At 35.2% G+C, this 24,576-nt stretch overlaps 1 protein-coding gene across 8 annotated transcripts in view; it reads right to left on the bottom strand.

Moving 5' to 3' along the window:
- Window positions 1-728: 728 nt before the first annotated feature.
- The window catches only part of bcam (basal cell adhesion molecule (Lutheran blood group)), a 115,425-nt gene continuing 91,577 nt past the window's right edge, over window positions 729-24,576 (bottom strand). The window contains exons 10-18 of one of the 8 annotated variants that reach the window (XR_012391545.1): window positions 23,869-24,010; window positions 16,956-17,080; window positions 16,727-16,862; window positions 13,731-13,766; window positions 11,241-11,261; window positions 10,807-10,948; window positions 10,620-10,713; window positions 6,336-8,960; window positions 2,365-6,180 (exon numbers count right to left, since the gene is read on the bottom strand). Coding sequence is in view for 3 of the 8 variants with exons in the window: in NM_001365888.1 (NP_001352817.1) it covers window positions 8,955-8,960; window positions 10,620-10,713; window positions 10,807-10,948; window positions 11,241-11,261; window positions 13,731-13,766; window positions 16,727-16,862; window positions 16,956-17,080; window positions 23,869-24,010 (702 nt within the window). In the remaining 5 variants the exon portion in view is untranslated. Of the gene's footprint in view, window positions 8,961-10,619; window positions 10,714-10,806; window positions 10,949-11,240; window positions 11,262-13,483; window positions 13,767-16,726; window positions 16,863-16,955; window positions 17,081-23,868; window positions 24,011-24,576 lie in introns of those variants that run through there. The other 7 variants (XR_012391546.1, NM_001365888.1, XR_012391548.1 and 4 more) reach the window with 7 other exon arrangements.

Genomic DNA, 24,576 nt, shown 5'->3' on the forward strand with positions numbered 1-24,576 from the left:
AATAGTCGAAATCATCTCATGATTTTTCTCAAAATTAAGTTTCTTCTGATTTAGACTGATTTAGAGTTTGTGCTGTCATTTTTCTTCCCTCAACTGTGACATGTTTCTCTATATTGTCTTAATTCTGACTCTTCTCAAAACTGCAAGATAAAAACACACAATTCTTATGAAAAAGTCTGACATATAAACTTACATTAGGCAATATTGATTACAGACACATGAATTATAATACTGATTATATGAAAAACCTTTAGCAACATAGTAAACAGATCAGCCGATCAGACAGTAAATATTTTGGGCCCACTAAATATTTGCTTAGGCTTTGCTGCTTACCAACTAAGCAAATAAACATTTTCCGAGTACATTTACAATGCTCAGCATAACTGAGTACACCCCATTTTGAAAAAGAATATTTTTCTCCATTTCTCAGTGAATATAGACAATGTATTTTGGTGCATATAACAAAACAGATTTATCAAACAGATATATTTATTAAAATTTTAATTTAGTCACCAAACATCTTTAGAAATTGAAATATAATACGATTAAATTCAAGCAAAATATTGCGAAAATAAATTACAACCTACAAAATTTCAAACAAATGTTTTATTTATTTATTTATTTTTTTGCTTCTCGAGTTTTCATCTTTATTTAAATTTGTATTTAATATTTTTCTATATCATATAAATTTGCGTGTACTCTTTTTTTTTTTTTTTTTTTGGACTGTTATCATAAGCTATTTAGTTAGATAAGCTCAAGATATAAAAATATGAATATAAAAGATAGATTTGTGAAGGGTGTACTTATAGTTAAAGTCATAAATATTATCCCCCCTCAAGTATTAGCCCCCCTGTTTAATATTTTTTTCTCCAATTTCTGTTAAATGAAGAGAATATTTTTTTTCAACACATTTCTAAACATTATAGTTCTAATAACTCATCTCTAATAACTGATTTATTTTATATTTGCCATGATGACATTACATAATATTTTCCTAGATATTTTTTAAGACACTAGTATTCAGCTTAAATTGACATTTAAAGTCTGAACGAGGTTAATTAGGTTAACTAGGCAGGTTAGGATAATTAAGTTATTGTATAATGATGGTTTGTTTCACATAACCAGCAATCTGTTCCTGGAAGATCGTTTGCATACTACACTCAGTCAGTCATTCAGGAACTACATATTCCAGCATGCTATTGCCCACACCAGATACCATTCACCCTTATTCACACACAACTGAATACCATCATCATGAATTGTCTGGACTATTTATACACATTTCACACACCAGTCAAGGCTTTGTTCGAGTCTTTGTTTGTCGATACCTGTATGGTTTCAGAGAGTGTCGTCTACATATTCTGTTCATAGTTTTGTTTTGTTTTGATGATTGTTTGGTTACTTTTTGAACTTTGATCACTGCTTTGTTTTTGCATTTTTGATGCCCCTTATGATACCCGAATTCTTGTTTTTTGACCTTGTTTTTGCCTGCACGAATAATCTTTTTCATTAAAAATTGCATTTGGAACCAACCTCTTGTCTTCGCTCCTTTGCTCTGTTAAACAGCATTTGGAAAATATATATAAAAAATAAATAAATAAACTCAAATGGAGGCTAATAATTCTGACTTCAACTGTATATACATGTATGCTGAGCACTGTATGTGTGAGAACCAACCCCCACAAATTGTGTTAAAAAAGATGACGTGCATGTGCTGTCTGTCTACAAACCACTTTTCACACGAAAGTCTCTGTACGGTTTTGATTTAAGAGTAATCTAATCTCTGTGGCAGACATTTCAGAAATTTTAGACTTTCCTATAGTTTTGTTCTACAAAATGAATCACATTGAACCCACAGACTGAAAAAGAAATTCTGGGTTGCATTATATATATTGGTGAGGTGATCTGCAGCATTGTTGATTAACAGCACTTTAGTTTTGTTGTATTGTGTCTATTCTCACATCACAAAATATGATGGTTCATTCTCACAAAGATGAAATAACCAAACCCCACGACTATCAGATTACATAATGCAATAATTGTAAATGACGGAAGCTTGTGTCTCTTATCCAAGGTAATACTGTCTTTACATGTAGAAGTCCCCTATAGGAAAATCGCATCATCATTTAATGATTAACAAGATCATGCATGATACACTTACCCTGACGTTTCCAAAAGATTACAGCCTGTTAAATTTGAACTGTCATTAGAAGTAGAGAACAAACACTGAAACCCCAAAGGGAAACTCGAATGTTAAAGTGAGCAACCGTGTTGATTCTAATTGATTTAGCCATTTAAAGTATGAATATACCTATAGGGTTACAGAAAGTGTACAATTTAAACACAAACATGACACAGTTTGGATTTGTTGTTGTTGTTGTTTTTTTGGCAGTATAAACTCTACACAGTTCCAGTCAGAAAAAGACAAGCTACAAAGTTCACAAGTGCGTACCACAAAATATACAGTATACCTAAAGGGCATAAACAGTTGCAGACATCCATAAAGTATGATATCTTATTCAAAACAGCGCATTTCTTTCTTGCAAAACCAGTGAAATTGTCAGAATCATCATTCAGTAGTTAAGACACAAAATTTTTCTTAAGGAAAACCTTTTTGTTTCACAATTTTCTAAAAAAAATGGCATTCAGTTATCTTGGTATGTAAATATTCCATGTAACTCTAAAATTACACATTGACATATGACTACATTTTGCAAAATGAAATCAGCAAATATGAAAAAATGCATTAGGAAAAACATCTGAGTCTGAGACAGAGGCCTTCACACAACTGGCCATCACACATGTTTCCAGTGTCTGAGATGTTTTAGCTCATGTTCCATGTGTCTAGTGGACAATTAATACCTAGTGATTCATTAAAACACTCTCAACTACACAAAAAGACTCAGTAGGTAAATAATAATAATAAATTTATATCCAAGCACAGCTTTCTTTTATTCTCTACACACCTCATTTCTTCTCAGTCCCCTTCATTCTCTCACCCAATGGTATTTAAAGGGATAATTCACCCAAAAGATTAAGGCATTCACCTGACGTTTTGTTTGAATGGCATATAACATTATTTCTATTTAAGATAGCATTAAAAATCCTGACCACCATTTATCTTCAAAGTAACAATTCACAAAGTTCTAGTTTCTTAGTTCTTGTTTGCCAGAAGAAAATGTTATCTCTTTAATAGGTCAACTGGAGTTCCAATATAGATATTTAAACAAAGACAAAGAAACAAAAAGCAGCACACATTAGCTGTGTCATTTCAGAGGTTGCAATCTCTAAAGGATGCAGACTTCAAAGGCGAGTCCTTCGAAGTCCACACAAGCCCAACTGAGCATTTTGAAAAAAGACAATCTAGCCTACAAAGGACAGATCTCATCACCTAGCAACGGTAAGAGCTGCCATTGATAAGCGATAATAATTTATAATGACTTATTTTCAAAGTGATTTTAAAACTTATTTTAAGTGATCGGAAAGCACAGCAAGGTTTACAGAAGCTGGATTTTCTTTGATCCATACATGTACACATAAACTGTCTATAAATTAACTATTTAGTAAGGCATTTCATACTCTTTTTGTTTTTGTTTTTTAATGTGTTTAGATAACCAAGTAAAATAAAACCTAAATCATACATTTATTCCAGAGTTTTCTTTTTAAAATGTTGTGTCGTTTTTAGTGTGCAATGAATTTTGGGATGTTTTTTAGATGAAGATTGTGTCCTTCATTACTTGGGAAATGAAAGACACATTTAAAGGCAACATTTGAAAGAGCCTTCAATTTTTATTATTTTTTTAAATGAGACTGCCTTTGTAGCACCATGATGATCACGCAGCGCTCTTCGAATGCACCCTTCAAAAGGTGCAGCCTCTAAAATGAGACAGCTATAGTTTTTTGGTGGAATTTCTTCACTTAAAAAAGTGAATAAACCTGTCTTAAAAGCTACAAGTTAAACTTACCTAAACAAGTGAGTGAACTCTTTGTAACTTCGAAGTGTTATCGTACGTTCACACCGAAAGCGGTGAGAGCGTCAAAGTAGCCAGAAGTCATTCATTTTCAATGACAGCCAGCAGCGATAAGCGGCGAGGAGCAGTTGAAATCAAGTCAACTTTATGGTAATGAGCTATGACGCGGTTCGGAGTTCAGAGAACACAGACCTGTGAACTTTGGTTCCGACCACAGTTGTTCCCAAGGGTTAAAGATTTGCGGTTGCCTGATTTCCAATTATTTACAATGTTTTCTTACACGAACATGCATTAAATAATTTACTGGCGAGAAAACTGATTTGCATTAATGTTATATATATATATATATATTTATCTTTAAAAAAGTGAGAATCTCATGCAACGTGACAGTACAAAACAGTATAGCTGCTTCAGGAAATTTCAGACATATGGACACATGTTGGACAAATAGAGCAAAGTCACACCACACGCAACTTGATCTTCCATTGTTATATGAATTTGATAAGAAGTGTGCAACATTTTCATGCTAAAAACATGTTTTATGCAGGAATGTAACTGATATGCAACAACCGCTCCTTTAAATACGAGATCAATGTAGCGAGTTTTGACGCTCTCGCCGCCAGAGCTGAAGGCAGACAGCGTTGTCACCAGGGCGACCAGAGCGACCTTGGACGGTCTCGCCGCTTTCGGTGTGAACATACGGTAAGGTTGACTTAATTGAATTGTAAAATTAGGCACATAGTTAAGTCCCCATGAACCAGAAGCTACGGCTGTAATTTGTTTCGTATTTTGACACAGTCCCTAGAAAAATGGAAAATTAAATGACAAAACAGTGGGTGTGGCTTATTTTTTTCTACTATAGGCTGAATGGATGTAGTAAAGTAGGCGTTTCATTCAGAAGGGTTTGTGGAGAGTAGTTACAACCTAACAGACAACTCCTTCACACCATTTATGATTGTTATCAAAACTGACAGTAGTTAAATGTTAGCCACACCCAACTGATAAGATGTCCGTAATCTGACAATTTAACTGAAATCAAACAGGAAGTGCATTTTCAGATTACAATTAAAGATCAGAAGGGCAAACCTTTTTTTTCTTAATGGCATGCACAGATTAATTTGTTCACCACAAAACTAGCAACGTGAGCTAACAAAATTATATGGTTAGTTTTGATTTCTTGGGGACTTAAATTTTAAGGCAAATGGTTTACACACTTTTTAAATTAATCGATTTAAAAAAACATGTTTACTCTTTTTTAAAAAGTAAAGTCAACTAAACACTTTTTTACAGTGTAGGCTTTGCATTTTGCATTTTTTTTGTTTGTTTTTTTGCATGATTTGTCAAAATGATGCCCTAATATAATCTCATATCATTGAGTATGACAAACATTCACATTAGATTTCAGTTAAAAATGACAATTTACTTTTTATTCATTAAATGCTATCATATAGCTCCTGAATACTTGGAATTTACTTCTCATTTACACAGAACATCCAGTGATACCATAGCATACTTTTTAAAGTTTAATGGTGGTTGCTGTTATCATTTGGATGAGTACGACAGGACATTTATTTTACAATTATCTCATTTTGGCCCAAAAAGGAAGAAGGACATATGCCATTTGAGAAACACTTGACTAAATGATTATTTAATTTAATTTTTTTGAGTGAACTAACCCTTTTACCTTCTGTCTAGAGAGTCTGGAATCATTGTTTTGTTGTTAAAGAGAATCACAGTCTGTGATAGTATTCTGAAACTGTGGAAATGTCTGTAAATTTGTCCCTGGGTGTGCACTGACACGCAGAAAACCCAACTGAAAGAACAGCAGATTTGGGAATCTGTTATTTGAAGCAAATAACAAGGTCCACGGCTTTGTTTAAGAACAGGGCCTGGGAAAAAATGACAGGGTTTCCAACAATACAGTGATTCCAGAATGTTCCAGCTGTGCCACCTGAACAACAGTGTGCTTTTACTGACTTAGAAACAAGATACATATATATGCGAAAAAAACAGAACATCATATACAAGCTTGAAGAAATGAATTTACACCATATGTTTTTCTTAAATCATATTTTTTGGTTTAAAGAAAACAATAAGCAAATGATAATGGTGACGAATAACAATATTGATAAATAACAAAAAGCAGATTACTAACAGTGAAAACTAATTCTGGCCCAATCCCTTAAATCAGGAGCGTCTAAACTCGGTCCTGGAGAGCAGGTGTCCTGCATAGTTTAGCTCCAACTTCCTTCAACACACCAGTCTGGAAGCTTCTAGCATATGTAAAACGAGCTTGATTAGCTAATTCAGGTGTGTTTAATTGGGGTTGGAATTTAAATATGCAGGACACCCGCTCTCCGGGACCGAGGTTGGACACTTCTGCCTTAAATTGTAACAAATGTTCATGTTTATCTTCTTCTCTAAGAATTTAAAAGGACAGTTCACAGTATCATTGTCACTCCAAGCCATAAAATGATTGACTCTAAAACAAAATATGGCAATACTTTTTCAAGCCTTTTTATGTGCTCCACTGAAGACAAAGTCAACTTGTTTGATTTGCATAAATGGTGACAAATCAGTTTTGATTGAACTGTCCATTTTAAAGGGATAGTTCACCCCCCAAAAATGAGAATTCTGTCATTTACTCGACTTTACTTGACTTGTTCCAAACCAGATTGAGGTTTTTTTTGTTGTTGTTTTCCCAGCAGGCACACAACATCATAAGACATTAATATTAGGTTATATTTAGGTTGTGACGTCAGATGACCAAAATTCAGTGTCTAACCAGCGTCTAAGGACAACTTTATTTTGATGTCCAATAAAAACGTCACATTATGTTAATATTTAGTTGATTTCAGGTTGTGTTGGAAAGTGACCAAAATCCAACGTCAGATAAATGTCATAGTGGTAACGTCTACACAACGTCAAGGTGTAACATGATTAGATGTGGATATTTGGTAGATTTTAGGTCTGACTTTGGACACTGATGTCGGCCTGATGTTGGGGTACTGATGTCAACCCAATTTTATTTCCAAACAAAATCCAATGTCCCGATGTAATATGACGTCCTCTGCCTGCAGTTTTTCTTCTGTTGAACACTATACTTGAATATATACTAAAGAAAGTGCTCATTGACTTGAAAAACAAATACTATGGACGTCAGTGGTTACAGATTTTCAACATTGTTTAAAATATCTTCATTTAGCTTAAACAAAATACAAAATAGAAAAACTGTTTGACAGAATTTTCATTTTTGGGTGAACTTTGCCTTTATGCATAATGTCTAAGAGGTTTCACACAAACATCTAAGCACAGATTGAACAGATCTAATTTTTAAGAAAAGTCTAAATGTGTTCAATTAGATTTGTTTTCTAAATATAAATAATGACAACCTACTTGATATGAATAACTTTTGTTAAAAAAAGGCAGAAAGATATATAGGGACAGCATGTGCATTATAATTTGTGCTCATTACATAGATATTTCCCCATTTCATTTTAGCACTTGAATAATTGAAAAGAGAGGTGGAGTTGACAATATATAACCCAATCATACGTAATACTGTCAGGAGCCATTTTAAAGAAGTTAGGCCTGACCTGTCCCATTGCTAACCCATGCTTCATAATTACACAGTAAGCCTGAGGTCTGTGAACGTGTTTGGGCTGTCAAACAGAGTTCAGTGCAGTTCAAAGGAAATTAGATGATCCAGTTAGTTCAATTCCACTACTCTCAGACCTGAGCTACAAGGTTTCTAAGTGATTCTCAGGCATTTTGTTTGTTTGTTTGTTTGTTTGTTAGTGGCACCACTGGCTTTTGGTTTTAGCTCGAAATATAAAAGTGTGGGATTTTGTGGTGTGGTGTTTAGGCCAGGATCTAACATATCCGAAGGAAAAACATCCACTGCAAAAAAAAAAAAAAAAAAAGAAAGATTTCTTGTGTACTTTTTTGTCTTGTTTTTTTCCCAAATGTAGAAAAATACTTATAACAAGAAGCATTTAACAAATACACAAGTTAAAAATGTCTTGTTTTTACAAATAATATGTCAAAATTAATTAAGTTTTTTTTTCTTAAAACAAGCAAAATAATGCACCAATGGGATAAGCGAAATATTATTGTTTGAGCTTTGAAGTAAATTTATTTTACTTGCTATTTTACTGCATTTATTATTTTAGATTATTTTAAGGAAATGACTTAATTCTGACACATTATTTCTGAAAACAAAACAATATTTCTTGTCTAGAAAATAATTTTTAGAATTTTGGTCTAGAAACAAGATAAAAAGAAAATATTTTTTTTGCAGTGTGAATTTTTGACTGTACAAAAGCTGGTCTGAATGATAAAGCGTGATCATTTTACCAGCACAGAAGGGACGGTGTGTGTATGGTACATCCACAAATGGTCATGCAGTTTATGAGCAAAGAGTACAATAGTCTGTTGGGCTTATTTCTTTGCATAATGACATGAATTCAGTTTACAATCAAACGTGCACCGTGAGTGCAGTGTGGATGCACAAAAGAGTCTGTTCTTTACTATTGAACAACATGTACTACCAGACATAACCAGGGTGCAGTGCAGTATGAGGGAACGCAACATCCAGTGTCCACAGTCTCTTTTTTGATGTGTTATGGGTAAAACTGCTTTAAGTTTCGCTCAAGATGAGCTTCATACAGTTGTTCAGACTGGACAAAGACTGGTTTGATTACACAGTTAGGACACAGTAGATACCCTTATCAAAATAATGCCAGATTTACATGTATTGCCCCTCCCCCCTCTAAACTAAAACCCACCCACAGTTAAAAAATCACAGCCCCTCCTACAAAAAAAAAAAAAGAAAAACTGTACAGCTAAACTGAATTTATCTTCTCTTGCCTCCATCTTCTCTCTCGTCCTCCATCAGAACACTCTTAATTCCAACATGTCCTCCTCCACATCTCTGGAGATTTTGTTTTTGTTTGTCTCTCTCCTTTGTTTCTCTTCTTTGTTTTAACACTGTGAAAGAGGAAAGCTTACTAGTTAATACATGCTTAAAATCAGATATACAGATGAGAAGATTTTTTTAACACATTTCTAAACATAATAGTTTTAATAACTCATTTCTAATAACTGATTTATTTTATCTTTGCCATGATGACAGTAAATAATATTTGACTAGATGTTTTTCAAGACACTTCTATTTAATTAAAAGTGACATTTAGAGGCTTAACTAGGTTAACTAGACAGGTTAGGGTAATTAGGCATATTATTGTATAACAATGGTTTGTTCTGAAGAATATTGAAAAAATATAGCTTAAAGTGGCTAATTTTGACCTTTAATGGTTTTTTAAAAATTATAAATCGCTTTTATTCTTGCCAAAATAAAAGATATAAGACTTTAACAGTGTATATGTGTGTGTGTGTGTGTGTGTGTGTGTGTGTGTGTGTGTGTGTTTGTGTATGAGTGTATATATATATATATATATATATATATATATATATATATATATATATATATATATATATATAGGGATGTAACGGTATTGTAAATACCGTCATACCGCAATAGCAATTTTTTTCAATATTACCGTAGTCGCATGACTCGGTGAAACTATAGGTCTTCTGAGAAAATTTGCTCAGGCGAATGAAGCTTCCGGAAGGTAGCGGAAACTACAATTCCCATTAGCCCAGGCGGGGCCATCATCCTTTGCGGTCTGTTGTCGCTACAGATCCAGTAATGCGGAAATGGAGTGTGCTGCTTGTAGCGGGAATGAAAAAGAGCTGGAAATGATCAAACCTAAAGCGGGTTTTAAATCGGATGTGTGGAAGCATTTCGGTTGGGGGTGTTGTTGTTGACGCGTACTGAATAGCGTTGTTGTTGCGTCGGGCAGGACGGAGGGTGTGTCGCATCGCAAGGGCCCTTTTGATCATTTTGAAAGGGCACTTTCTATCCAAGACTAAAAAGGGCATGTGCACTGCACAGGTTGAGCCCTATGTGTGCACTTGCCTGCAAGTTGGGGAATACGACTAATAACAGTCATGGGGACTGCAGAATACAGCACACTGTTCAGATTGATGCAGACATTGACTTGTACCGCAAAGAGACCTCTATCTCACTCATGGCTTGTCCTCTCAAGTTGGGGAAAGACAATGCACAACGTTACCCACTGCTGTCAACCTGGGCCAAGTCATATCTGTCCCAGAAACCTCAGTCCCAAATGAGAGGGGTTTTTCTGTTGCAGGGGACATTGTAAATGCCCAGAGATACCAGCTTTTACCAGATTATAGTTATATCATTTTCCTTAAAACCCATCTCTATCCAAGTGAGTGAGTGAGTGATTAAATGTTGAATGTGATGAGTTTTCAACAATACTAAATTGAAACTTTATTTTTTTACATGGTTTAATGATTTTTTGTTATTAAAATTGAAAAATTGAAGTTCCTGTTTCAAAGCTTACAGATAGATGGCTAATTTGTTTGTCATTGATATGTTCAGTGCTAAGGTAAATAAACACTTTTGGCACTTTTTTGGGGTATTTTCATTAGTTTTGTTTTTCCTGTAAATGATTCAATAAATACCGTACCGTGCCATTCATACCGAGGTATTACCGTACCGTGAAATTCTGATACCGTTACATCCCTAATATATATATATATTTTTCTTTGATCGCTCACCTGTTCTGCAGGCTTTAGCAGACCAGCCTCTTCCTTGCTTTTCTCACTGGGCTTAATCTCCACCACAATATTATCTTTCACTCCTCCAGAAGCCCTGGAACAAAGAAATGACACACAAAGAAGAGTTACAAACAACTATACAGCTTTATGTCCTGCTAAGTCAATGATCCCAGTATGTGCCACTCACACTTCCTTCTGGTCCTTCTTCCCGCAGCCTAGTTTGCCCTTCTTATTAAGGAAGAAGAGCGAAGCCACCAGGATGAGCAGCAGCAGGACACACACCACCACAGCGATCACCACAGAACTCGAACCGCCCTGCTTTCCTTCCACTGAGGAGAACCAACAACAAGAGAGGGTACTGGTTAATGGTGAGCGTGCAGAAGAGTTTTGGCCGGACAGGAAGAGAAAGTGGCACACGGAAGGGGAACGGGTGTGTTGAAAAGGGTGGGGAGGAAGTAAACAAGAACAATAAGGAATTGTTCTTTTGCTGAGTGCTAACGGGAGACCCATAAAGGAATCAGTGATAGATAATGTCAGGATTTAAAAAAAAAAGATCTGAAAGCAACAGACAGTGTTTTACACATCATGCAAAGACAGAGAAGCAGCAGGGGTTATACAGACCTGTTTTAAAGTCAGGATTTCCTTCAAGCAGCATTATAGGAAAGAGAAAGTTGAGTCCCATTGAACAGCACACATGAAAATAATCATTAACACGCAACAAGGCACACCACCAAGATGAAGACGAACACACACACTTGCACGCATACACACAAACAAACTTGTATATATATGGTTTACGAGGACTTTTTATATGCATAATGAATTTTACACCAGAGTGTCTGTAACATGCTAAAAAGTGTGAAAAGATGATAGCTGAGTCATAAATTATTTAATCATTCAACTTAGAGAAAATGAAGGCCCTTCAAATTTATTTAAAAATCCTAAAGGTATTCCAAGTTATTACATTTTTTATAATATTTTTTTTATCGTATACTTTTTTTTTTTTTTTTGATTTTTTAGGGAGAATGAATCATTGAATCATTGTCTGGGCAAATAGTTGGATTCTAGTTTACTTATGCAATCCCACTCGATTTGTTGTTAACTCTATGCACAATTACTGCATTACTGAAAAAAGTGTTGCCTGCAGAACTGTTGCAAACAATTAATTTGTGTTGAATATAAACAAACAAATTAAGTTTAATAAAGTTTAACTTAATTTGTTTGTTTAAATTCAACACAAAAAAATAGTTTACAACCACCTTACGTAAAAAAATTTAGTAAATTCAACGAGTCATCTCTGGATAATTTTTTTCAGTGGTATTATTTTTTGTTCTTTGTCTGGGGTAAACTAAAGAATCAAGTAATGTACAGCATGTGGTATGTTTCACCACTTAAAATGATTGCAAATTTGTCTTTTTTTATTTATCTAACTGATTAAAATATTTAAGTTGTCTCAAAAAATCTTAAGAATTGTGTTGTTTCAACTCTTTTTAAATATTTAGTTTGAACAAGCAGCAAAATTCTTTTTTTCAGTATATGTTTGTAGCTTGTTCAAACTACTTATTTAAAGGTAATTGAAATAACACAATTTGAGACAACTTAATTGTTTTATGTTCAATCCACTTAATTTTTTGAAGTTTACTTAATTGTGTTGGGACATCAGGAATAAATTGTGTGGAACTCTGCACCAAATGAGGCGGTCTCGACTCGACGATACAAACTCTGGAGCGGATTGATTGTAGTGAGAAAGCAATACGATCCAAACCTGGTTTTATCACAGTGTAATAGGCATATATGGCTATATGAAGACAGAATTATGAGTAGGGCGGAATGTCATTCCTACCAGTGAATGTGCATCTCATGTCAAATACAAAACTGAAAGCATGTTAACTATTAATGATAGCTGTTTATCCGTTAAAATTGACCTTGGTCTTGGATTATCTGTTATTTTTCTTTATAATGTAAAATAAAATAAGGACACATGACAACCCAGGAGGTCTCTTAAAAATAAATCATGAAACTCTGACCAATGTGAGGTGAGTTTATTCGCACCTGACATGTTTTAGCTATTTTGGTCCATTTAAAAACTTTGTCATGTGAAAGCAAACCAGACCAAGAACAAAGTGCAACATTGCAACAATTTTCATCTCTTTTTTGGAACAAAATAATCACTCCAAAGGTGTGAAAGCACCTTAAGTTAGTTTTAAACTTGTGGCGATGAGGTCTTTGGAAAAGACTTTGGAAAGAGTCTTAAAAAAGGTCTAAAGAGGTATTAGATATAACTTCTTTAATTCTTCTGAATTTGCTGTATACTGTGTATTCCAAAAAATATTTTTGCAGCTCGTTCAAACTACTTATTTTAAATGAATTGAAACTATTCTTGAGATTTTTTTGGGACCACTTATTTATTTTTATCCACTCAAATTTGTTAAATCAATTACTTAATCGATTTGGGTTGGGACAACATGAAGGAATTGTGGAAACACAGCATTTTTACTATGCAAAAAACGCTTTTTACATGGCCTTACTTTACTCCTACCCATAAACCAAACCCTTATATGAAACCAGTAGCAAAATCTGAAGGTCAAAAGGCCCTGTTAAGATTTTTAAGCAATTTGCATTACAAGAAGACAAAGCGTGTCCTCGTAAATCACCATAATAGAGTACGACTAGGTCATACCCATGTCATTATACAATTCTGTGTCCTTGTAAATCACATAAACCTGCACACACAAACACACACACACACAAACACACACACACTAGAGTGACCAGAGAAGTGACACACTTGTCAACGCACTCAAGGATGGACGGAAAAGACAACGGTATTAAGAGACAGACACAAAGAGGAAGGAAAGAGAGGATAGTAAAATAGAACAGAATCCTTTATTGACCCCAGTGAAGGAAAAGTTAAAGGTGCAGCATCAACAAAATAGAGGACGGACAATCATACAAAGAGCACATACGTAATACAATATACAATATACACAGTGATTGGTAACAGTACATAATATACAGTGTAAAGGGCTGGAGAGCAAGATCACAGAGTGTGTACAAGAAAGAGTCCTGAGAAGGAGAGAAGGAGCAGAGAGAGCTGGGACAAGTGTCTACCTCTGTCAGAATTGGCAGGTGTGGGTTTTGCTTGATCTGCACAGAGAGAGAGAAAAAAATGTTAAGAGAATGGTTATGTTTTGAGGGTAAATCTTTGTTTGTTGATGCATAAAGTTTACTTGGAATGGTGTGCTACAAAATAAGCTTTTTGTATGCAGAAGTATCAAAAGTGGTTCTACACAGAGCCTACCCAATAATAATTTAGGTAATAATGTCAATAATCTTCTGAACATTGATTAGCATTCCAAGGCGGATTTATTTTGTGGTTTATTATGTTAAGAAGACCTGAAGATGCTGCAACCAATAAGCCACAGTTTTATTTTTATTGCCTCAAAGCTAAGATTCATAAACATTGTATTGTGAACAATAGTAGATTGTCTGCGTAGGACTTGCTTACATTTTATTTGGTTGGAGTAAATTAAAAACTGCAAATGTTCTTTTCATCAGTTAAAAATACAGTAAGCTTTATTTCTCACAGAAACCCAAGTATAAATTTCAGTGCAGCACTTCTGTGAAAGAGTACACAAATACAATAATTGACAACTCTTTTATGATAGAGATGTTAAACAACAAATTGTTATTAAGTGACTGAAACTATAAACTTTTTTTGGCAAATTTCTCAATTTTGAAATAATTTGATTCATGTGATCAATGTTGGGTAAAGTTACTTTTAAAAGTAATATATTGCAATCTTAAGTAACTTATAAAGTAAATAAATGTGTTATTTAGTTCCTTTAAGGAAAGTAACATGATGTGTTGTTATTTATTTATTTATTTATTTTTAAAGATTAAGATACGTATAAGATTGAATGCTTGTTGGATGGATTGGGTTGGAATAAAATGCAAATGTTGACTATTATAATAATCAATAAGGAGGACAATAATTTAAAACTGTAACATTAATATTTCAAAACAAGCAGTGGTATCACAAATACAATCAATTTGGTCAACAGCATTCCAATCAATAAGACGAAAGAGCAAATTAGGATACTAATGTAAACCCATAGAACCATTAGAGAGTATAATTAACTACATTAAAGTCGAAAGTAATTATACTTATCAAAGAGTCAGATTGAACTAGTTTTAAACTAATTAAACTAGAGTTAAAGTACTAAAGAGAATTAACCTCAAATGCAGAAGTTAAGAACAGAGGTGTGAATCCAACAGTTTGCAGACTGTGAACTGGGGCAGGAAACATCAATGTTTCCTTTTATACATTATGGTGTCCGAAGTCTCTTTGTTAAGAAGCTTGTGTTAAAGTATAGCACACTGTGACCTTGCAAATAGACTAAATAAAGTTGCTGATATACAGTATATGTAGATATCCATTAGAACACTACTGGCACAAGATGCTATATTTCTGAGAAAGGTAGACAATCTTACTAATGCCCTAACCACATAAGAAAATATAGACATATAAGCTCTGCCAAAAATGGGAAGTACCAGTTTGTTATAAGCAATTCTTTGGCTTTTCTGAAAATATTACACCTTGTAAATTATTCTTAAGATACATATTGGGTGCCAAGATGATGAAGGTTATGTGATGACTACAGCTAAAAAGCACACCAAGTTCTCCATGAATGCATCTACGACAATGGTCTCAAACTCAATTCCTCGAAGACCACAGCTCTGCAGATTTTTGCTCCAACATCAAACTGACAACTTTTTTAATATTCTCCAGTAGTCTATTCCTAGCCCTGCAGGAATCGAGTTTGAGACTATTGTCTTAGATGCATGTTTGGAGAACTTGTTTTTTTAAGTAGTAATCATATGACCTTCTTCTTCTTGGGGCCCAATATGTTTTTTTCTGATTTATGATTTAAGAGCTGTACAAGTTCAGCCAAGCACTTGGATGGATGCAAAAATCACAAGCGTAAGCTAAGCTCTTTGATATGTGGCAAGCACAAAATTGATCAAATATTGATCAAACATATTGGAATGTATAATGATAAACAATTAATAATGCACATGATATATCATTCAATCATTATGAATAATTAGATTTCCTAAAATCAACAAACCTAAAATAATTTATTCCTAAAATAATTACATTTCCTAAAATCAACAAACCACTGAGACAGAATTTTTATGCTTTGCATTTTCAGCATATTATGAATTCACATAAAACTGAATGGACAATTATTATAGTCTGTTTATACTCTTCTAAAGGCTGTAACACCAGAATGGCTGTCGGCCATCTGTCAAAGTTGGGCCGTTGGTAAGAGTCTAGTCGGGCTCATGCAGTTGGCTGTTCATCCACTTCAGCATGTTGAACTGGGGTTGGGGCCATACCACAGACCACTTTAATTAACTGTACAATTTAGCATACGGATCAGTGCACGAGAATAAAAGCTGTGAAAAAAGTGAGAAAAGAAGTCACGGATGTCCCGCTGTTCTAGCGTTACATCATCTTACCAGAGAATTTCACTCACCCGCTCACTTTCTTCAGTTTAGTCCCTGTTTTATCAGAGGACACCACAGCAAAATGATACACTAATTATTCGGGCACATGTTTTACTTCACTAACTCATAAACCCCCAGTGCTAGTCAATTTATTTCCTCGCAACCAATACTTGTATCCAATAACAGGTAAACATGTGTTGGGTACAGAACTTTGGAAAATTTTAATACAATTTTCATATGACTAGTCATTTTGACTTCAACTGTGCATACTATATATATATATATATATATATATATATATATATATATATATATATATATATATATATATATATATATATATAAATATATAAATATATAAATATATATATATATATATATATATATATATATATATATATATATATATATATATATATATATATATATATTCTCATACTTTTTGTGCAACTAAACCAAAACTAGAAAACAATGCAAGTGAGCTCAACATGACTGTGTTCTGTCCAATATTTCCTCAGCACTGTTATTTGGAACAGTAATTTCCTGAGTACAGTAGTCCAATCCAAACACAGCTTCAGCCTGTTTGCACTAACCTAGTTTCACCTCGAAGTTCTTGCTGTCTCTTCCATGAGTGTTGTACGCTTCACAAATCACACCGTCCTTCAGAACTGCAGCTGTGGCCTCAAGAGTGACTGTGCTGATCACCCTGTTCCCTTTTACTGTCACCGACTACACACACGCAGATCAATCACATTACAAATATACAGTGAAAACAGTTTTCCTAATTTGTTTGAAACACACGCATCACACACATACACGCACCTCTTTGCCAGAAGGTGTCCAGATGAATTGTGGAGCAGGATGACCAAGAGCAGAGCAGTTGAGAGTGACCATCCCTCCCTCCTTATCAACCAAACCCTTGACTGGAGCATCAATCTCAGGCTGACCTTCAAAGCAAAAGTGCAGGTTTATTATCAGTGGTTGATCTTTGAGTTTATTTGGTTTACATGAAATCAAAATTCACATTTAGTGAAGTTTATTTATAACCTTATTTCGAGAAGGTCATGTGCTTATGATTGCTTGCAGCTGGTCATGCATCATCCAAATTTATGATTTACCAATCAGATGATTCCTAAGCCACTAAAAATACCCTAAGTTCTGTCTAACAGCCATCTTTGTTTGAAGAATCCCCCTTCCACTACTACTCCTCCACCTTTCCTATAGGTGACAGGGTGATCCAGTGGTTAGCACTGTTGCCTCACAGAAAGAACGTCACTGGTTCTAGTCCTTACCAAGCTAGCCAACGTTTCTGTGCGGAGTTTACATGTTCACCCCGTGCTCACGTGGGTTTCCCTCGGGGCAACCCGGTTTCCTCCCACCATCCAAAAACATGCAACTTAAGTTAACTGACTAATCCAAATCGGCACTATGCTCCTAGTAAGTAGCAATGTCTTAAGAGCAATCCCTATCTGTTCATTAGCTACTACAGCAGGGGAGATCTATATCTGAGCTTAAACTCCCCTCTCGCCTTGCAAACTGGAGAGAGCCTCAAGCTCGAGGATCTTATGAGCTCAGGGCTCTCTCCTGGGACAGTATGCCAAACAAGCTTTATAACCAATCATCAGCTAAATGTGAACTCTTAAATTGTCATAAAATTACATAGTACTTAAATGCAAAATATGTAAGATTCTTTTCATTAAATTTTCCCAAAAATACTAGAATAGTATTATATACAGTATTTTGCTGACTTATATATACAGTAGTTGAAATTAAAATGATTAGTCATCCTCTATTTTTTACCCAATTTATGTTTAAGGGAAAGACTAATTTTGTAACACATTACTAGACATAATAGTTTTCATAACTTATTTTCTAATAATTCATTTGTTTTATCTTTGCCATCATGACAGTTCTAGATATTTTCAAGATATTTGTAATCAGCTTAAAGTGCAATTTAAAGGCTTAACTAGGTTCATTAGATTAAGTTATAATAATTAGTCAAGTCATTGTATAACAGTGGACTTAGTATTATTATTATTATTTTAAATGTAAACTGCTTTTATTCTAGCCAAAATAAAAAACAACAAACAAACCAAACAACCACTTGCCTAATTACCCTAACCTGCCTAATTAACATAATTAATCAAGTTGAGTCACTTTAGGCTGTATAAAAGTGTCTTAAAATTATCTAGTAAAATATTATTTACTGTCATCATGCAAAGATAAAATAAATGAGTGCTTAAAAATGGTTTATGAAAACTATTATGTTTAGAAATGTGTTAAAAAATATTCTCTCCGTTGAACAGAAATTGGGGAAAACAATAACCGGGGGGTGGGGGGTAGCTAACAATTTAGGGGGGGTAATAATTCTGAATTCAACTGTAGGTCATTTTAACTAGTGACAAGTGACATGGGCCATGTATTGTGTGGGCATGCTAATCATATCACAAATCTTCAAAATCTGGTTGGGTTTTCTGGAAAACAAGGAAACAACAAGGACGTTTTAATATGTTTAATTAGACTGTACAGTGTATTTAGAATGATAAAAAAAGCACTGCTTCTTCCATGACTAAAAAACAAGAAGCGGCCCACTGTGGCATAATAAAAGCTCCACTGCTTTTGTTGCTCCCAAAATACTGTGCCTTTAAGTATACAGGTGATTTATCAGTGCACCTTTAAAAAAAAATCATAAAAGGTGCACTAATCATAATTGTTATTAAACTATTAACCTCCCTTTCCACTTCGAGGAAAGTGGGGCTCTATAAATATTCCACAATTGTCTGTGTAGTTAGTAATGGCATTTCTTAAGATCCAAACTGAAGGATGAAATCAAATCCCGTCCTACATCAGATCTTTACCAAAAGCTTTTTCACTTAAAAATATTTCACAATATGAGAAAAAAAAACTTCAATTACATGCTGACTTTAAAGTGTGGTCAGACTAAACTTTTAGTTCCTTTGACTCTTTTGACTTTCATTCATATTTATAGGACAAAGAAAGGAAATAGAAGTTCATTCTAATTTTGCAGCATTTCCAGTTTCCAGGTCCATTTTTCGCTACAATGCAAATTCGAATCATGTAAATACATTGGTTTCCTTCAGAAAATGCATCAGCTGAGAATAGTACAATATTTTTATTAATTTGGATACATCATTTATAATCACTGCAATATTCAGTATAAAAATGTATCATAATCCATGTGCTCAGAACCAGGGGGAACTTTAGGAAACCAGGAAAAGGTGTGAACTACACTCATGAATACTGTAAATGTAGACATATAGAGCAAAACCAGGAAATCAACTAAAATGACAGTTTTCTTGATTGCACACATAAGATATGTCAATGAGATGTCATTGAGTGTTACAGTGCAACAAGCTGCAGGATAACACTCTTTAGCAGCCTGGATTCAAGTATTAATACAGGAATTAGTTTAACAGTGACTGCTCACATTGTTAGTGGCCTTGGAAATATCTCAGGAGTTTAAGGAAATTGCCTTGAATGAAATCAAACTGCTTTCAGATTAATCAAAACATTTGATGTGAAGCCAAAGCCAATGAGGATTTAAAAAGTGAGATACTCTCTTCTTCAACTGTCTCATTTGATCTCTTTCAGTAATTCTTAGCAGAATTAATGTATTTCCAAGTTAAAGAAACACAAGAGTGGTTTAATTACAGTATGGAAATTAGTTTGTTTAGACCTTGAGTTTAAGGTGTTCAAATTACATTTGTACAGCATAAGCAAATAGTTATTTATCATATTAAACTGTAAATGAGAATGTTAATGATGCTATTTAGTTGGTGAGTTTGTTTACTGCAAGGAAACTCATTTAGCTAGTTTATGAGGAGATAAGCATTTTTATGAACATACACATTATGTTCAAAACCTTTGTTAATATTCATTTGATTCATCTTGGATACATACAATTGATCATGGATTTTGGAAATTGAAGGATCTGAAGGCTGGAATAATGGTTGTTGAAAATTGATCCAAACTCAAATGTAATATATATGCTAGTATATTTTCTTTACATTTAATCATTTAAAGGGCACCTAGGTTACCCCTTTTTACAGATGTATTATGAATCAAACACACATAAAGGAAGCAGATCACATGTGGTGTTTGTGAGAAATACTACAGTAAAATCTTAACCAATGAGTATTTGATGCATTTGCAGTGTTAAGTTACAACGATGAGTCACATACAATGTCATTACAAAGTTCACGCGCACACACACAAACACACACAGACACACACACACATACCCAGGACGGACACAATATTAAATTTTAAAAAAAGGACTGTTTATATCACCCCGATTTGACCTCCAATTTGACCTCCTATACACTATACTCAAACATGTTTCTGTCCAAACACCATAGGTACCCTTTAAAGTAAAAACATAAGTGAACCTGGATCACAAACAAGTCTTATATTGCAGGGGTAAGTTTTGGGAATAGCCAAAAATAAACTGTATGGGTTAAAATGATTGATTTTCATTTTATGCCAAAAATAATTAGTCTCTTAAGTAGAGATCTTCTTCATTGAAAACATTTAGCAAATATCATTCAACAAACCTATCTAAGAGTAATTTTGGATTAGTAATATGAAAATTTCTAGTTTTTCAGCTTTTAGATGATATTTAAAGAGCCCATATTATACATGAAATAAGGTCATATCTTGGTTGTAAGGGTCTCCAACAACAGTCTAATATGCATGCAAGGTCAAAAAACACTTTCATGGTCTTATAATCTGCATTTATTTTTATCTAATTATCCCAGCGACTCCTGTATGAATCGTCCAGTGATTCATTTGTTCCCAAACCCCTCCTTAGCGCGGAGCTAATCTGCGCTGATTGGGCCGATGACAGTCTGTCGCGATTGGTCGACTGCCTTCAGTCAGAGAGGGAAATGGCCAATAGCTAATCAGCAATTTAAAAAGTAATCACAGTTCATACACGCTCGATAGTGTAGGCGTTGACTTTAGCTGCCACACTATGGCGAGTGGATAGTGCCACGGATAACCTAACGAAGGAGACAGTCGTGTACTCGCCATACCACACACACACAAAAACACACACACACCTCCGGATGACAACGCTCCCGCTTCAGCCCGCACCCGCCAGGTTTTAGCCTGAGAACCCGCTCCGTTTTCTGCCCGCCGCGCCCGGTCCCGCTAGAGCGGAGAACACAACCAAATATCACCCAGTATACAGTCCAGACAGCCAAGATGTCTGTATAAACACATACACACAGCACAAAGTACACAAAGCTCGTTCGTTCGTTCGCTCTCTCTCTCGCTCTCTCTCTCTCTCTCTCTCTCTCTCTCTCTCTCTCTCTCTCTCCCCGCGCCAGATTTCTGCGGCGCGGGAATACATTTCCGAATAAATCGCGGGAGCAGAACTCTAGCACGGAGCTCCATAAACAAACAGCACGCGTCGCGTTTTTAACGTGACTTTGCACGCGATAAGATAATATATCCAGTTAACCTGATACAGTACACGCGGTTACAAGTAACAAATCACAACTAAATACATTTGCAAGCTAGAGTAAACGAGGAAACAACTTTAACCGCACGTACTTACACTTGAGAAATGTAGGAAGAAACCCATCCTGACGTCCATCAGTTACTCTTTACTGATCCTTCCTTTAACAAACTCAGATGAAGTATTCTTTGTAGCATGTAGCTTCCAGAAGTTTCCAACTGCTTGGTTATAATGCTGATGTTTCATCTTTGGGTAGAGACTCAATATATCCATCTGCAGTGTGACTTCAATCGACCGGCATGTTTGTGTGCGTGTGTTTGTGGGTGTGCGTGTGTTTGTGGGTGTGTGTGTGTGTGTGTCTGGGTTACTGCGTCAGAGGGCGGGGCCTCAGGTTTGAAATCTCCCGGGTTTGCGCGTGCACGTGAAAAACTTTGTTTCGTTCGTACGTCATGGCGAAACACCTAATGAGTCGGTATCAAGGCGACTCGTTTGAAGCACTATGATTCGACTCTTTTATAGATGAATCAACAGTTTTAAACACTGTATTCTTACAGATTTAAGCCTTAGCTGGATACTTCACTTCACTTAGAGCTGTGTTACACACTACATGGAGGGGAATTTTCAAAAACCCATAATATGGGCTCTTTAAATCTCATTTTCCAAAAGTTAACCCTGATAGTTTTGTGGTCCACGGTCACATATATGTAAATTAACAGCTAAATATGAATCCTTGAAATTGAATCAATTCCATATATTGACGTAAAATTATGCAGCAGGCACACAACATCATAAGACGTTAACATTAGGTTAGATTTAGGTCATGACGTCAGGTGACCAAAATTTAATATCTATAAGGATTTTTGAGGTCCAATAACCAAACCAAATTACATTAATATTTGGTTGATTTCAGGTTGGAATGGAAAGTGACCAAATCCCAATGTCTGATAGATGTCATAGTGCTATCGTCCACACAACGTCAAGGTGTAACATGATTAGATGCTAATATTTGGTTAATTTTACGATGGACGTTGGACATTGATGTCGACCTGACGTTGGGTACTGATGTAAACCCAATTTTCATTTCCAAACAATGTAATGTATTTATATAGCGCATTTATTGTGTATGGCCATACACCCAAAGCGCTTCACAATCATGTGGGGTGTCTCCACACCACCACCAGTGTGCAGCATCCACTTGGATGATGCGACGGCAGCCACAGGACAACAGCGCCAGTGCGCTCACCACACACCAGCTATTGGTGGAGTGGAGAGACAGTGAAAGAGCCAATTCGGTGGATGGGGATGATTGGGAGGCCATGATCGTATGGGCCGATAGGGGGACTTTGGCCAGGACACCGGGGTTAAACCCCTGCTCTTTCACGAGAAGTGCCATGGGATTTTTAATGACCACAGAGAGTCAGGACCTCGGTTTAATGTCATCCGAAAGACGGCGCCCACAGACAGTGTAGTGTCCCCTTCACTTTTACTGGGGCATTAGGACTCACATAGACTGCAGGTTGAGCGCCCCCTGCTGGCCTCACTAACACCACTTCCAACAGCAACCTAGTGTTCCCTAGTGGTCTCCCATCCAGGTACTAACCAGGCTCAGCCCTGCTTAGCTTCAGTGAGTAACCGGTCTTGGGCTGCAGGGTGACATGGCTGGGGGTAAAATCAAAAATCAAATGTCCCCAAGATGTTGGGGTACAATGTCAATATGACATAGATGTCCTTTGACTGCAGGGTATATTTATTTTTCTATACAGCCTTCTTTCGTATAACAGGAATAAATTACATCTTAAAATGTATTAATATTTTGACAATTTTATTGTTTTTTAAATAAAACTTTTGACTGGTGTTTGACCATCTTTGACTAATTTTGTGTCATATACATTTTTGGTTTGGAGATTTTTATAGGGGTTTTCTCATTGAGTTCAACTGGTCTGTTGGCGCAGCCTGATCATTTTTTTAATATTCTTACAATCTGTGTGGCATAAATTGTATTTTTAGAATTGGCACGCTTGATTGAGGAAGTATTTTCCTCTGACATTGAACTCCTACCTGTATCTAAACATACAATAATATCCACACAATGAAAACCAGCTGGTACAACAAGCACTGACTGTTTGTTGACAGCCCATAGTTTAGCTCTATCACTTGAACACAAGCTGCTATGACACTGATGACAGCATTTATTGAAACTTTGCACTGATAAACCACAATAAAGCTGTATTTGTCTGGTAATGCACTCAATACCTTTGACGTTAACAGTGATGTTGACTTGTTTTTGAAGACCTGGCACTGAAGGTACAGCTCCGACACACACGTACACACCACCGTCAGCCAGAGTCACAGACTCCTTAGCAAATACACCAGTGTTTGACAGCTCCTTCGAGTCCTGTGGTTTACAGAAAGACAACGTAGACACTGAGTCAACTAAGATTTAGTATAACCAAAAAATATACAGCCAAATAAAAATATTTTTTTACTCAAAACTGAAAAATCTGCCATAATTTCCTCCCTTTTCACTTGTTTTCACTGGTTTGAGTTTTTTTAATTCTGTTTAACACAAATAAAGATATTATGAAGAAAGCTAAAAACCTGTAACAGGTTTTTACCTTCCTTTAAAATATCTAATTTAGTGTTCAATGGAACAAAGAACCTCATAAAGGTTTATAATGACTTGAGAATGAGTAAATAGTGAGTAAATTTTCATTTTTGGGTGAACCGTGACTTTAAAGTAATATTTTGAAAAAGAAAATTCAGATTTGCTTGTGTTATTCCAAACCAATAAGACTTTTTGTTTCATGTTCTACATAAAATTCAAGCTATTTTTACTGAAATTGGAGATTTTTGTCTCTCTGCTAAAATTCTGTCTCGTTAGGAACTAAAATGGATTTGAAATGGCAATAAAGATATGGTGAATGGTAATGAATTTAATTCTTGGGCTCTCACCCAGGCAAG

Source organism: Danio rerio, chromosome 16 (assembly GCF_049306965.1).
Source record: "Danio rerio strain Tuebingen ecotype United States chromosome 16, GRCz12tu, whole genome shotgun sequence".
Classification (NCBI taxonomy): Eukaryota; Metazoa; Chordata; class Actinopteri; order Cypriniformes; family Danionidae; genus Danio; species Danio rerio.